The sequence below is a fragment of the Emys orbicularis genome, chromosome 10, assembly GCF_028017835.1.
Source record: "Emys orbicularis isolate rEmyOrb1 chromosome 10, rEmyOrb1.hap1, whole genome shotgun sequence".
In the NCBI taxonomy this organism is placed as follows: Eukaryota; Metazoa; Chordata; order Testudines; family Emydidae; genus Emys; species Emys orbicularis.
The window spans coordinates 31,720,775-31,733,656 of NC_088692.1; the positions used below are offsets into that span (position 1 = coordinate 31,720,775).

Here is a 12,882-nt window from a genome sequence, read left to right on the forward strand (position 1 = left end):
GCCGCAGGGATCCGGCCGGGCCCCGCACGGGAGCGCTGCGCTGCGGCATGAAGGGGAAGGAGGAGAAGGAGAGCGGCGGCCTGGGGCTGGGGGGCGGCTCCGGCGGCGGGGGGCCGTGCGGGGGGTCCCGCGGCAGCGCGGCGGCCGGGCTCGGGGGCGGCCCGGGCGGGGGCAGCCCCGAGAAGAGCCACAGCGCCCAGGAGCACAAGGAACAGGGCAACCGGCTCTTCGTCAGCCGCAAGTACCCCGAGGCGGCTGCCTGCTACGGCCGGGCCATCGTGAGTGCGGGCTGGGGGGATCTAGCGGCCTAAGGTGGGCTGGGATGGAGGGACCGGGGAGCCGTGCGGCCTACAGGACCAAGCTGAGGCCTAGGTGGGCGCCTGGCGTGGGAGGGGGGGATACTGGCCTGGCCGGGGTGTGTGTGGGGAGCTGGGGGGAGGGGCCGGACCCCAAGGGGGGCAGGGGGACAGAGCTGAGCTGTCTGGGGGGAGGGGCCGGACCCCAATGGGGGCAGGGGGACAGAGCTGAGCTGTCTGGGGGGAGGGGCTGGCACCCATCCCTGGGGACAGGGCTGAGCTGTCTTGGGGGAGGGGCTGGCACCCACTGCTGGGGACAGAGCTGAGCTGTTTGGGGGAAGGGGCTGGCACCCACTGCAGGGGGTGGGCAGCCGTAGAGCTGAGCTATCTGGGGGAGGGGCTGGCACCCACTGCAGGGGACACAGCTGAGCTATTTAGGGGAGGTAGAGCTGAGCTGTGTAGGGTGAGGGCCAGTTTGCACATTGGGGGCTGAGCTGTTTGAAGCTGAGGCCAGTATCCATTGTGTGTCCCTGGAAAGACGATACTGCAGGACTCACTTCCTGCTTGAAAACAAACAAACACCCCCCCCCCACACACACACACACCCCGCTTTGGGAAGAATCCAGGCTAAGGTCCCTGCTTCCTTGGAGGCCTAGTCCCTCCTTCAGTGCTCTGTTGGTAACAAAAGTTCCTTGGGAACAGGAGGCCTGGAAAAACATTTCACACTCAGGTCACCCTATGGATTTAGGCCTAGACAATGTTTTCAGCATTCCAGTTATTGCTCAGCTTGGGGTGCTGATCTTGGCTGCTCAGACTTGGGATATCAATCTTTTACAAAAAGGTGAGTTGAGAATTGTTAGTGACAATGGCAGTAAAGGCAAACAGCTGGGGATGTTGGAATTTATGATGCTGAAAGGGTTTGGACAGGACACGGTTTATCTCCTAGTCTCTCCACAAAGTACTATATGCGATCTTTAGCCCTATAATTGAAGTATTTATTGATAGGGCCTTAGTTTCTACTTCAATATCCACTAGTTATGGGCAGGAAGGATCTTAGTTTAAAATGTCATCCAAAGGACCCATTCTACATAACACTGCACTGCAGTGCTTGTGAGCTCTGTCTAGTGCAGCACTTGAACCTTTGATGTGGTCCAGATTCCAGGTGTGCCATCAGAACCATAATCTAGGGCTCATACCATGGCTCTTGGGGATTTGTGTTCCTAAGCATATGTCCTCTTGGGAATAAAACCCTTTACTTGTATCATGCCTGTCACAAGGGGATTTTTTCTCTCTCTGACTCTGCAGACTGAGATGTACAGTTTGAGATTGAAGGAAATTTCTTTAAACACTCAGGGCTGCTAATGTTAGGAGATTACTGTTTGGGATGCTTTTCTCCTAGGTCTGGAATAGTCTCTGTGCCCCGCCTGGTATTTACCTGAGTCAAGTATTTCCTCTGTTTCATTAGGAAGATAGCATTACAAAAGCCAGTTTGTGTAGTCTGTCTATTCTGTGTTTACTCACACACCCTCAACAAATCGCCTCTGCTCTGTTGTCTGTAATCCACTCTTGATTTGAGTGACTGCCACAATCTAGCCTGTCTCATGTAGCATTCATGGTTTTCCTAGTTTGTCTATCATGTACTGCTCTTTAAGTGTGTTTTTGTATATCAACCTGGCTGCTGTTCATGGTAACTGCTAAAGCCTGTTAGCTGGGTCCATGATGATGAACTTGTAAACAACATACAACATTCCTTTGGGAAATAGCTGATGGGCCAAGATTATGCAGCTTTAGACTCTTCATTGTTGTCTCCTGTTTAGAAAGACAGGAGTGATCACTTAGCTCCAAGGACATGCTGATTAACATCACTTGTATCCACTTACTGAACAAGCTGTGGTCTGAGAGCTAGAGCATTTTGTCTTTGGAGACTTGGGTTCAAATTTTCTCGAGTCACTCACAAGTGAAAATGTGTATTCGTCTCTTCAGAGTCTCCTGTGGATGTTTGTCCACATCATCAAATCACTGCAGAGTGGAGAAATCCAAAACTTGAATAGCTAGGAGAGGGGGCAGGTCAGAATTGAGATCCCTCAATGGAGCTGTGCCAGAGGCCCAGGACTAGAATAGCAGGTGCTGCAGGTCTGGACTGTGGTGCATTGGTAGAGTAAGTGGAAGTCCAGGGCTAGAATACCATGGGTCTCATTTGTTAAGGAATGTGATGAACTGGCAAAACTGGGAGGAGGTTAGGCAGGACTGGAACTGTCCATGGTGCAGCAGATCAAGAAGTGCATTGGTGTTTGTTATTTGGAGGCCCAGGGTTTGGGATAGCAGAGGCTGCATAAGGTCAGGATTATATTGCACTGGCAGAGCTCTGCAGGAGAATCATGTACAGTTCCTGCCTGACTGGCTCTAGTCAGTGCTGTTCTAACTTTCATGAGCAAAATATTTATGTAATTTAAAATAATTCAGGTCAAGGATCGGGCCTCTCCCACAAAGCAAACTTCTCTGGATCCAATTATACTTTGCAGGATTTCTGAGCAAAACTATCCTTTGTGGGCCTTAGAACTCTATCTCACCTTGTCTACTGGATAATGAGGAGTCTGTGTAGCATCTCAATGGTGTATCTTTCCTCTGGCCCAGTGAAGGAAAGGCACACTCCTGCCTGGTAGGCATTGTCAAGGCTTAAATGAGAAAGAAAAGCAGAATTCTGCATTTGCACTTCTGGAAACATGAGCCAGGATTCAGTAGCCTGCCCAGATAGATGGCTTTTAACGCTAATTTCCATCTTAGTACCTAAATTGTGGCTCCATATTGTAAAGGGTAACGTGCAGTAGGCCAAGCAGGTTAAATACTAGAGCACAGCAGTCCAGAGCTTGCATGCTTCAGCACTGCTTGTGACCATTACTATAACGTTGAGCAAATAACCAGAACAGTGAGGACCAATTCAGTAATATTTAGATTTCACAGATACTAAGAGCAGGAGAAAGACTTGAACTTTTCTGTCCCTTCCCATCCATGTGCAGTTATGAAAGTCTCATATGCTTTGTGTTATCCTTGGCAGACCTTTAATGTATCTGACTTTTCTTCCAGAACCGGAACCCCTTAGTGGCAGTATACTACACCAACCGAGCCTTGTGTTACCTGAAGATGCAGCAACATGATAAGGCCCTGGCAGATTGTAAACATGCCCTGGAACTAGACAGCCAGTCAGTGAAGGCCCATTTCTTTCTGGGGCAGTGCCAGATGGAGATGGAGAACTATGATGAGGCCATCGCTAACTTGCAGAGAGGTGAGCAGTATCTTCCTATTAAATGTTCAGGCCTGGCACAAGCCGTCACCAACCTATAGAGGTGGCCAGGACCTCCCATATTAACAGGATACCAGGGCCTATCTTGGGCTGTTGCTAACATACAGAGAATTGAGCAATACAAAACAGGCACCATGATGAGGGCCACAGCTGCAGAGAAATGAATGGGCCTCTCTTACAAAACAGGCACCAGTATATGGCACAAGTCACCATTTGTCAAAATACAAAATGTGAATTTAAGCTAGAAAAGGCTGGTGTTCAGTTCTGTGTAGTCACTTCAGACTGCCCATATCCAATTCCTCTGTAGGAAGAGAGGGCATTTGGAAACCTGTAGGAGTTTAATTGCCACTCCCTGTATCTTGGTTCTGCACTTGACAACAGGCTGATATTTGAATGGGGACGAAGCCTAAACAGGAGTCAGTTTCTTCTTAAACGGTGTAGAAATCAGTGATTTGACCAGCTTCTATATGGAGATGGTCCAATGGGGTCCAAGTCATTGTGTGCAGCTCTTGGCTCAAGGATTTATTCCCTATTTGCTGCTTTGCACTGAGGGAGTGATATAGCACTCAAAGGCACAGGTGTCTCTCACTGTTCCCTCCTTCAGGGAGAGGGGCAAAACCAGACTCACCTGGTCAAAGCAAAGGTGGTGGGAGCCATAATCCACTGACCCAAATCCCACCTCTAATGAGATATACCTCCTAACTAGATTTAGCAAAGCATCAGCTTCTTCCACCCTGCCCCCAACCTTGAGAGCACCTGTTGTCTCCCCAGCCTATAACCTAGCCAAGGAACAGCGTCTGAATTTTGGGGATGATATTCCAAGTGCACTGCGGATTGCCAAGAAGAAGCGCTGGAACAACATTGAAGAGAAACGGATCAACCAGGAAAATGAGTTGCACTCCTATCTAACCAAACTCATCATGGCTGAGAAGGAGAGGTAATGCAGATAGAAATCTCTGAGCTTTTCTGCACTGGGCATTAGTCTACGCTAGTGGGGTGTGAATTCTAGTGCACACTAGGGAGTCGCACACTAACTGACCTGTGTGGCCCCTGCTAGTGCCCACTAAAGTTCCTTAGTGCACCTTAGTCATAGAATCATAGAAAAGTAGGACTGGAAGGGACCTCAAGTCATCAAATCCAGCCCCCTGCCCTGAAGCAGGACCAAGTAAACCTAGTTCATCCCTGTCAGGTGTTTAGCTAACCTGTTCTTAAAAACCTCCAATGATGGAGATTCTACAACCTCCCTTGAAAGCCTATTTCAGTGTTTAACTACTCTTATAGTTAGGTTAGATATTAGAAAGTTTTTCCTAAGTCTCCCTTGCTACATATTAAGCTCATTACTATTTGTCCTACATACAGTGGATGCAAAGAACAATTGATCACAGTTCTCTTTTTTTTTAACAGCCCTTAGTAGATTTGAAGACTGTTATCAAATCCCCCCTCACTCTTCTTTTCTCAAGACTAAACATGCCCAGTTTTTTCAACCTTTACTCATGAGTCAGTTGCTCCATTTTTGTTGCTCTCCAATTTTTGTCCATTGTGCAGTAGGAAAGTTATAGTGTGTGCTAGCAGGGTCCACATGGATCAGTTAGTGCATGACACTCTAGTGTGCACTAGAATTTACACCCGTCTATAATGGATTAATGCACAGCGTAGACAAGCCCTCTCGGCAGCCTGGGAGGGATGAGGGGAATCTTGAAGAGAACTGGGCCTGTGCAAGCAGGAGGGAGGGACTGTATCCCAGACAACACTGGTCTCCGGCAGGGAGCGGCATAATCCCACAGGCTGACCCTCCCATATGCGAAGGGAGGAGGGGAAAAGATAAGCTTTTGTAAACATTTCCCAGTACTGTGAAATTGGTGACAAGATAGTGGCCTTCTACCAGAGCTTACCCTGGCACTTAGAAGGTATTGCCCTAAGGAAGCTCACACTATTGAAATGGTAGAGAGTCCCTGCTTATCTGGCTTTCCTGGAAAGCCAGAATCCTTGCACCAAGAAGGTGAAGAAAGGGAAATAAGAGCGTGTTCATTCTGAGCTGAACATTCCTTCCTCTCCATTGTGACATTTCAAGTTCCTTTGCTGATCATTTGCTCTGGACTGTAATCATAGAAACGTAGAGCTGGAAAGGATCTTGAGAGGTCATCAAGTCCAGCCCCCTGTGCTGAGGCAGGACTAAGTAAACCTAGACTATCCCTAACAGGTTAGACAAACACCTGTTCTTTAAAACCTCTACTGACCGGGATTCCACAACCTCCCTAGATAACCTGTTCCAGTGCTTAACCATCCATATAGTTAGAAAGTTGTCCCCCTGGTTCTCCCCTAGGGAGCTGGATGAATACCGAAGGACACAACAAGAGGAGAACGTGGATGAGAGCCGGAGTCGTGCTCAGCTGGCTAACGTTGAAGCCAAACATGTGAGGCAACCTCATTAATCCATCCCCAGTGTGGATTTGGGCCTGCTGGGTAGCGTTGGGCATGTGTCCCTACTTGGTGTGAGCAGCAAGCCCAAGGGGAAGTTCTTCTCCAGGGCCACCATGCCACAGCTCCTGCTTGTGGAGCAGATCTGCGGGGTATGAACACAGTCCAGCTGGGGTTCCTTCATAGCACAGAAGGTGATAGTGCTGCTTTGGGTTCATTGTGGTTGAGTAGGGATCAGGCACCAAGGAAGAGCATCACACAGGACTGCAGCTTGTTGGAATAGACCGTAGTAGAAGTTTTGTGGGGATTGTGGAGCATCCTATTGGAGTGTGCCTAGAGGGGACATGGCTGTAGCAATTTCCTGACTTTCAGGGGCGCTGTGATGAGTCAGAAGAATCAGTGGGGTGGCCGTGGGGGATGATGGAAGGGTTCTATGTGAGCAGAGTGCATGCTGTTCCTGGTGCTCTTACTGCCCTGCAGCAGGTGTTAAAGATGAGTTGAATGTTGTTGCTTTTACCGTCTAAATTCTGTGCCCCACCCACAGACAGTTGCTGTGCATTAAGTGGACAGTGGGTTTTTTGTATGCCCACTTTGCAGCCATGAAGATCTTTATTCCTGTCCCCATGTTCTTCTGGCACAATCAGACTGACTCTTTTTGGAAGCTGTCAACACCGCTGCTTTATCAACCACATGAGCCACTACTGATTTGACATGCAAGACCATTCCCATCACCTCTGTTATGGCTGACGCTGCTACCAACACATAGCCAGCCCCAGTTGTCTAGGTAGTGAGTCTGAGCATTAAATCCAAGTCTCCTGTACAGCAGTGTAGAGCAGTAACCACTCAGCAGGTCGGAAGATGTGTTCTTAGAGGTGGTGTTCTTGCCTATTAAAGTAAGAAGGTTCCTGTCTGTATGTGACTGACACTCTGATATCAGCAGATAGAGGCTGGCAAGGGGAGACACCAAATCCTGTTCCTCAGGATCCCTGAGAGACCAAGACCCTTATCAACTTTTGCTGTGAGCCAGTTTGTTCTCTGTAAAAGTGGTTCTGCAAAGTGACTCCCATGCTGTTGGGGTGGGTGAGGGAACAATTCCCCATCAGTGGCTGCAGTGTTTGTACCAAAGTCTCTGCAGCTTGAGAGATGCTGAAGAGGAAACAAAGTCCTGTAGGGCCCTCTGCCCCACTCCCATTAAAGGGGTTATTTCTCTTTCAGGACAAGTACCTGGCAGATATGGATGAGCTTTTCTCTCAGGTGGATGAGAAGAGGAAGGTGAGGATGGGCTTAAACAGGTGTGGCAGCTGTGACCAGACAAGGAGTGCTCAGAGGGAGGGCATCAAACATGACTGATAAGGTGGCTTAGCTCGGGATGCCAAAGAACTGTGGCTTATCCCATCCTTCCTGTTCTCCCTACCGCCACCCTGCTGTTGGACTGATTTAAAACTCTTGTGAATACCAGGTCTCTCTCAAATGAGAGCTGGACCAGAAGGCCAGATGCCACATGGGAGGGAATGGAGCCCCAGATTTGAGGATGAGCTTGGGACTCCAGCTGCAATGGCTGGTGGAGATGGGACATTTCATAGCGGAAAAGGGTGAGAACTGTTCACTGTCAGTCAGCTGCTCTCCTGGATGTGGTAGCCGTGGAGAAGGCCAGGCATCTATCTATCTGGATGGAATATAAACCGTATAGTAGAAGCTCCAGCTGGGGGTGGATTTAATGACTAGTTGGAGTGCAAATATGGCCTAGGTATTGAGAGAGAGGGAAACCAACGCCCCGCCATTCTCCAGCTGTGTTTTCTGATATGCAGTGCAGGATCTCCATCGTGTGCCTGACTTGGCGATGGAATCTGTGCTGCTTGCACCCTTGCTGAGGTCCTGTCCCTGGGTCACCTGTTCATTGGTTTGCTGCATTAGACCAGAGATGGGCCTGTTGTATGATAGCTCCCTAATGCTGAACTTTTGTTCTCTCGAGTCAGAAGCGAGACATCCCCGATTACCTGTGTGGGAAGATCAGTTTTGAACTGATGCGAGAGCCCTGTATCACACCCAGTGGGATTACCTATGACAGGAAAGATATAGAAGAGCATCTTCAGGTAATGGAGGAACCAGAGTGTTGGGCATCTGAGTGGGAGGGCAGGAGGAAAGGAAGAGTGTGGGTGCGCATGTGAGGGAGAGAAACCCAGGGCAATTTTTAGGAGATAGAAACTTAAAATCAAATCAGTCTCCAAACATGAGTTAATGTAGTTCCAGATGCTGCACCTGCACCCGAGGCCCCCTGGCGGATTGTGTAGGTTTGCACCCCCGTTGGGGGGTGAAAAACCCACACAAAGATTGGAAACTGACTGTACTGGGGAACAGCGACACAGACTAAACTCTCAGTGGTCAGGTGCTTCTCTGTGCTGCTTCCTTCCTCCCCCATCCTAGAGCAGCTGCAGCCCTTGCAAGCACTGTGGTGTGTTAGTGGGCCCCAGCCCCTGGTAACAATGTAGAAATCTACCTGGGGGTAGGGGTGAGGCCTGCAGAAAAAGCAGTGGGGTTTCAGAGACCACCCAAATATTAAATACTGAAGTATCTTGATTTTAAAGCTTAAGCTTCATTCTGTCCCCCAGCCCATCTTTGTTTAGAGGAGGAGGCATCAGTGAGAAGAGCCACGCTTACGGAATTGAATGCTTCATCCTGTGAGGTTTTCCATGGGTTGAGTCCCAGTTACCTCACCCTGCCATTCCCTTTGCATGGTGCCAGGGCAATGGAGAATGTCTGAAGTGTTCGAGCTACCAGGCCCCCGCTTTAATTGCAGGGCTGCTGGCTGGGCACTGTCAGCGAAGTTCCATCCACTTTGGATCTCACCGCACAGCCAGGGTTTTCCAGCCCTGACTGAGCCAGTCTGGCCTCCCGGCCATGCTGTAAAGTCTCTGTTCTCTCAGGCTTTTTCGGGGGGCTGTGGTGAAAAAAAAATATATGGAGATATACCTAGCTCATAGAACTGGAAGGGACCCCAAAAGGTCATCAGGTCCAGCCTCCTGCCTTCACTAGCAGGACCAAGTACTGATTTTGCCCCAGATCCCTAAGTAGCCCTCTCAAGGATTGAATTCACAACCCTGGGTTTAGCAGGCCAATGCTCAAACCACTGAGCTATCCCTCCTCTTTAGTTTTGGAGGAATTTGGAGGAGTCTTATGTTTAGATGGGGCCCTGAATCTAACATAAGAACGGCCATGCTGGGTCATACCAAAGATCCATCTAGCCCAGTGTCCCGTCTTCCAACTGTGGCCAGTATTAAGATGATCTATGCACCCAGAGCAATGTTAAATTGTAAGCTAAGTTACATCTCAGCTCTCTTCTTTGCGTGTGCTCCGTGCCATGGGATTGCCAGCCTGCTCCCGGCTGTGGGGTGGTGGTTCTTTTTCTGAAACTCCCACAGCCATGGGAATGGTTGTGACTGGAGATGTTTCTGCTAGGGTAAGTAACACACTGAAGTAAGAAGTGGAGACAGGAGGGGAAGAGACAAGACAATGTAGATTAAACTGTCCAGCTGTGGCATCCTGTCTGTGGGGAGCATCCCACAGGTCGCAGGGGGGCAGATGGGGCTAGCTACACCCAGGGAACCGAGACTGACTGAGTGGCTGGGAAGTCTCTGGCAGGCCTAGGGGGTGCAGCTGCAGCAACAGGGTAAGGGGCTAGTTACTCAGGTTTGTGCTCTATTTCCAGCCTCCTTATGGTCTCTCTTCCCTTTCAGCGTGTTGGTCACTTTGATCCTGTGACCCGAAGTCCTTTGACCCAAGACCAGCTGATCCCAAACCTTGCTATGAAGGAGGTGATAGATGCATTCATATCAGAAAATGGCTGGGTAGAAGAGTACTGATGGCTGAGCGGGCACAGTCCTCTGGATCCTCACCGCAGCCCCAGCTGTGGCAGCACAGGCACGCTCTGCTATAGACTGCTCTCTGAGCATGCTGGGCTGGCACCATGCCTTACTCACTTTGTCTCTCTCTCTCTCCTCTGGATGCCCAGAGATCCATTGGCAGTGCTGGACTAGAGTGCATTATCATCTCATCTCCCAGAAACCACAGCTGGGCTAGACTGACTGAGCAGGGCCATGGAGGGTCCTTCCAGCTCCTTGCTCACCTGGGCTCCTGGTAATCTCCCAACATGATAGACAGAAGCAAGACTGCCTTAGGCAGGCAGAGAGGGAGCGCCTGTTGAGGACCCAGCACTGAAGGCAATCCACAGAAGCACTTTTGGAAGAGCAGTGTCACTCTGTACTAGCCAGCATCACTGCTTTTCATAACCCACCTCAGATCCTTGGCTGTAAAGAACGACCTTCCTCCACAAAAACAGCTGCCTACTCCCTTTCCCCACAGCACAAGCCCTGCTCCTGGGGAGATGTGGGAGCCGTGCCTACAGCGAGGGCCCAGGCTGTGACGAGCGAGGAGCTGGCTCGGAAGGGCTCTCCTGCTGTCCATGCTGAGCTGCATTCCCCACTCCCTCCCTCTGTACATAGTTTGTATTTCTTTCTTCCTACATCTCCTGTCTGTCTAGTGTAGTTCTCTTCATGTTTTCCTGTAAATAGCCACTTGCTGGGGGAGGGAAATGAAATATATATTATACGGACGTTGACTGGCGTGCGGGCTCATACTGGGAAACCACTGTCCTGTAGGATGGAAGCCGTGACCCATGGGAGGCCACTCTCCAGCCCCAGGGACAGTAGTTCCCTGCTAACCACTTGGATGAAAGTTCATGTTTGTTTTAATTAAACCCTTAAAAAAAAGTCGGCCTAAAGCGTTTTGGTTGTTGAAAGTCTTGATGTCTGATTGGCCTGCAGACTGCCTGGCTTCATGAGTTCGCTCTCCGGAAGTTTGCCAACGTTAATAAATATTTCAGCAATAAGTGTTAAATAGTCTGAATGTTTCATGATTGCAGGGATCTTTCCTTTGAAAAGGCTGGTGGAGAATGGGCAGAGGCAGCCCCCAGTGGCACATGGGAGCGGAAGTGGAGTGCACCTCTACATCTCTCTTAGTAAGGAGTGCAGGTAGGCTGCTCGCATTAAGATGCAGCATGGCATGCTGGGCCTGTAGTCTCCAGAGGCTGTACCTCCATGTTAAAGATGAGGGTAGCTGCAATCTTCACATGCAAGGCAGCCATGTGCATGCCTGCACATGGGGGAATCTAAGTGTTCTTTTTGTTGTATCTATGCCATGTCTCCTCAATTGCATCACATGGGCAGGGCTGTTCTCTAACAGGGAGCGTTCTCTGGTTTTTGCTTTGTTTATTTCTAAACCTGTTCTGTTGCCTCTTGAAGTTCTGTCCCCTTCAGATGATCAGATTTTTTCCTAGGGAGAACATTGATTATATTTTGATACTTGGAGAAACCCTCTGGTGCATGATACAATTACTCTGTTGAACTAGAGGATGGCTTGTGGGGCGTTTCCTCCCGTTTCTGTGGCTGCAAAGGGTTTCAGACTATAGGAGCTGTGAGGGGGGCAAAGCTGCTAGCATTAGTATCTTTGCTCTGTTGTGCAATCTCAGGGCCAGGAAGGGGCTTTCAGACTGATACAAAGCAAAACCTGTTTGTTGGGTGGGTCATTGCATATCGTAAGAGAAGAAATGCTTCTAGCTGCTTGTGCTTCCCAGAACTGGAGAAGGCAGTGAAGGTGTAGCCTCAGTCCCTCCCCACAAGGAAGAAGGAGGTGGCTGAGCAGTGTTGCTGCCAGTTGGAAGAATCTATAGATGAACTCATTAGCCCACCTGGTCAGGTATTTGCTTGGATGTTTATAGGGAGCTGGAGGAGGGAAAGAAAACTGGCCTTTATGAAGACCGGGTCCTAAGTCTCCTGCTCACTTAGCCACTGGTTCGTATATTAGACAGAGCTTTTGTTGAGAGGGGACAATATACATAGCAAGATACTTGAATATAATGAAGTCTCAGCAGACCACTTGTCTAGCCAGTCTGCTGTCCTATTTTGAGTCAAGGTTTCCTCTGTTCCCTGTGTACCTTGCTGTTCTGTTGATCATTGTACTGTGTTCTGAAGTGGAAAGACTGGTGGCCGTTGTCATTTTATCCTAGCTAATGTAACACTAGATGCTATTTTTTCTTTTGCTGTGCCCAGTGATTTTTTTCAGTCATATTAAGAGTTCTCTGGCTGATATCTGTGGCAAAGAGTTCTCCAAGTTAGTGACAGGCTGCAAAGGAGAGAATTGCCTGTTATTAGTAAGTGGGGTGTCTTTCTAATTTCATCAAGTGTCTTTTCATTCTTGCATCAGGCTCGGGGGGAGGCCTGCCTGGCCTTCTGTCCCATGAATCATTCATGGGGCTCATCCACAGCACTTTACAAACTAACCAATTCATCTTTCTTGCCATCCTCTCTCGGCTAACTCCTCTCCAAACTCAAGAGCAATTACTGAGAGAGGAAGGGAAGCAGGTGCTTTGCCCTGCATGGAGACCGTTTGTTCAGATTTGTTTTCAAGGCACCAGTGTTCAATCTTGACTGCTTCCAGAGTCAGTTGGACAAGGGCCTTGTGCCATTTCAGAACTGCTGGGCGGGGCCAGGCCTTGCCTGCAAGGTGACAGCTGCACTTGTGACCTACATACTGGTTGACGGAGCCAAATGCCATGCAGAGCTATCCGGGGCTATCGAGCAACACCCTAGCTTGCATCAGTTTCATAGAATTGTCCTTTAGTGCAGACTAGCCCAAGAAGACCTATTCTAATGGTGCGTTACTGGGAGGCAGTGTGGTCTGTGCTCATTACAATGGAAGGGACTCTGGGTTGGGGCAGGAATCTATTTCTAGTCTTGCCCTGGATCTGTAACTCTGTGCCTCAGTTTCCCCACTTGCAGAACCAGGATAAGGCTATTTGGGTCTGTGCACTGC

General features: G+C 49.4%; 1 protein-coding gene across 1 annotated transcript; it reads left to right on the plus strand.

The window, feature by feature from the left end:
- Positions 1 to 47: 47 nt before the first annotated feature.
- Positions 48 to 10,898, plus strand: STUB1 (STIP1 homology and U-box containing protein 1). Its single transcript, XM_065411906.1, has 7 exons — positions 48 to 278; positions 3,381 to 3,579; positions 4,369 to 4,534; positions 5,921 to 6,011; positions 7,231 to 7,287; positions 7,992 to 8,108; positions 9,750 to 10,898. Exons 1-7 carry the CDS (start codon positions 48 to 50, stop codon positions 9,873 to 9,875), a joined length of 987 nt encoding a protein of 328 aa, XP_065267978.1. The 3' UTR covers positions 9,876 to 10,898.
- Positions 10,899 to 12,882: the final 1,984 nt, after the last annotated feature.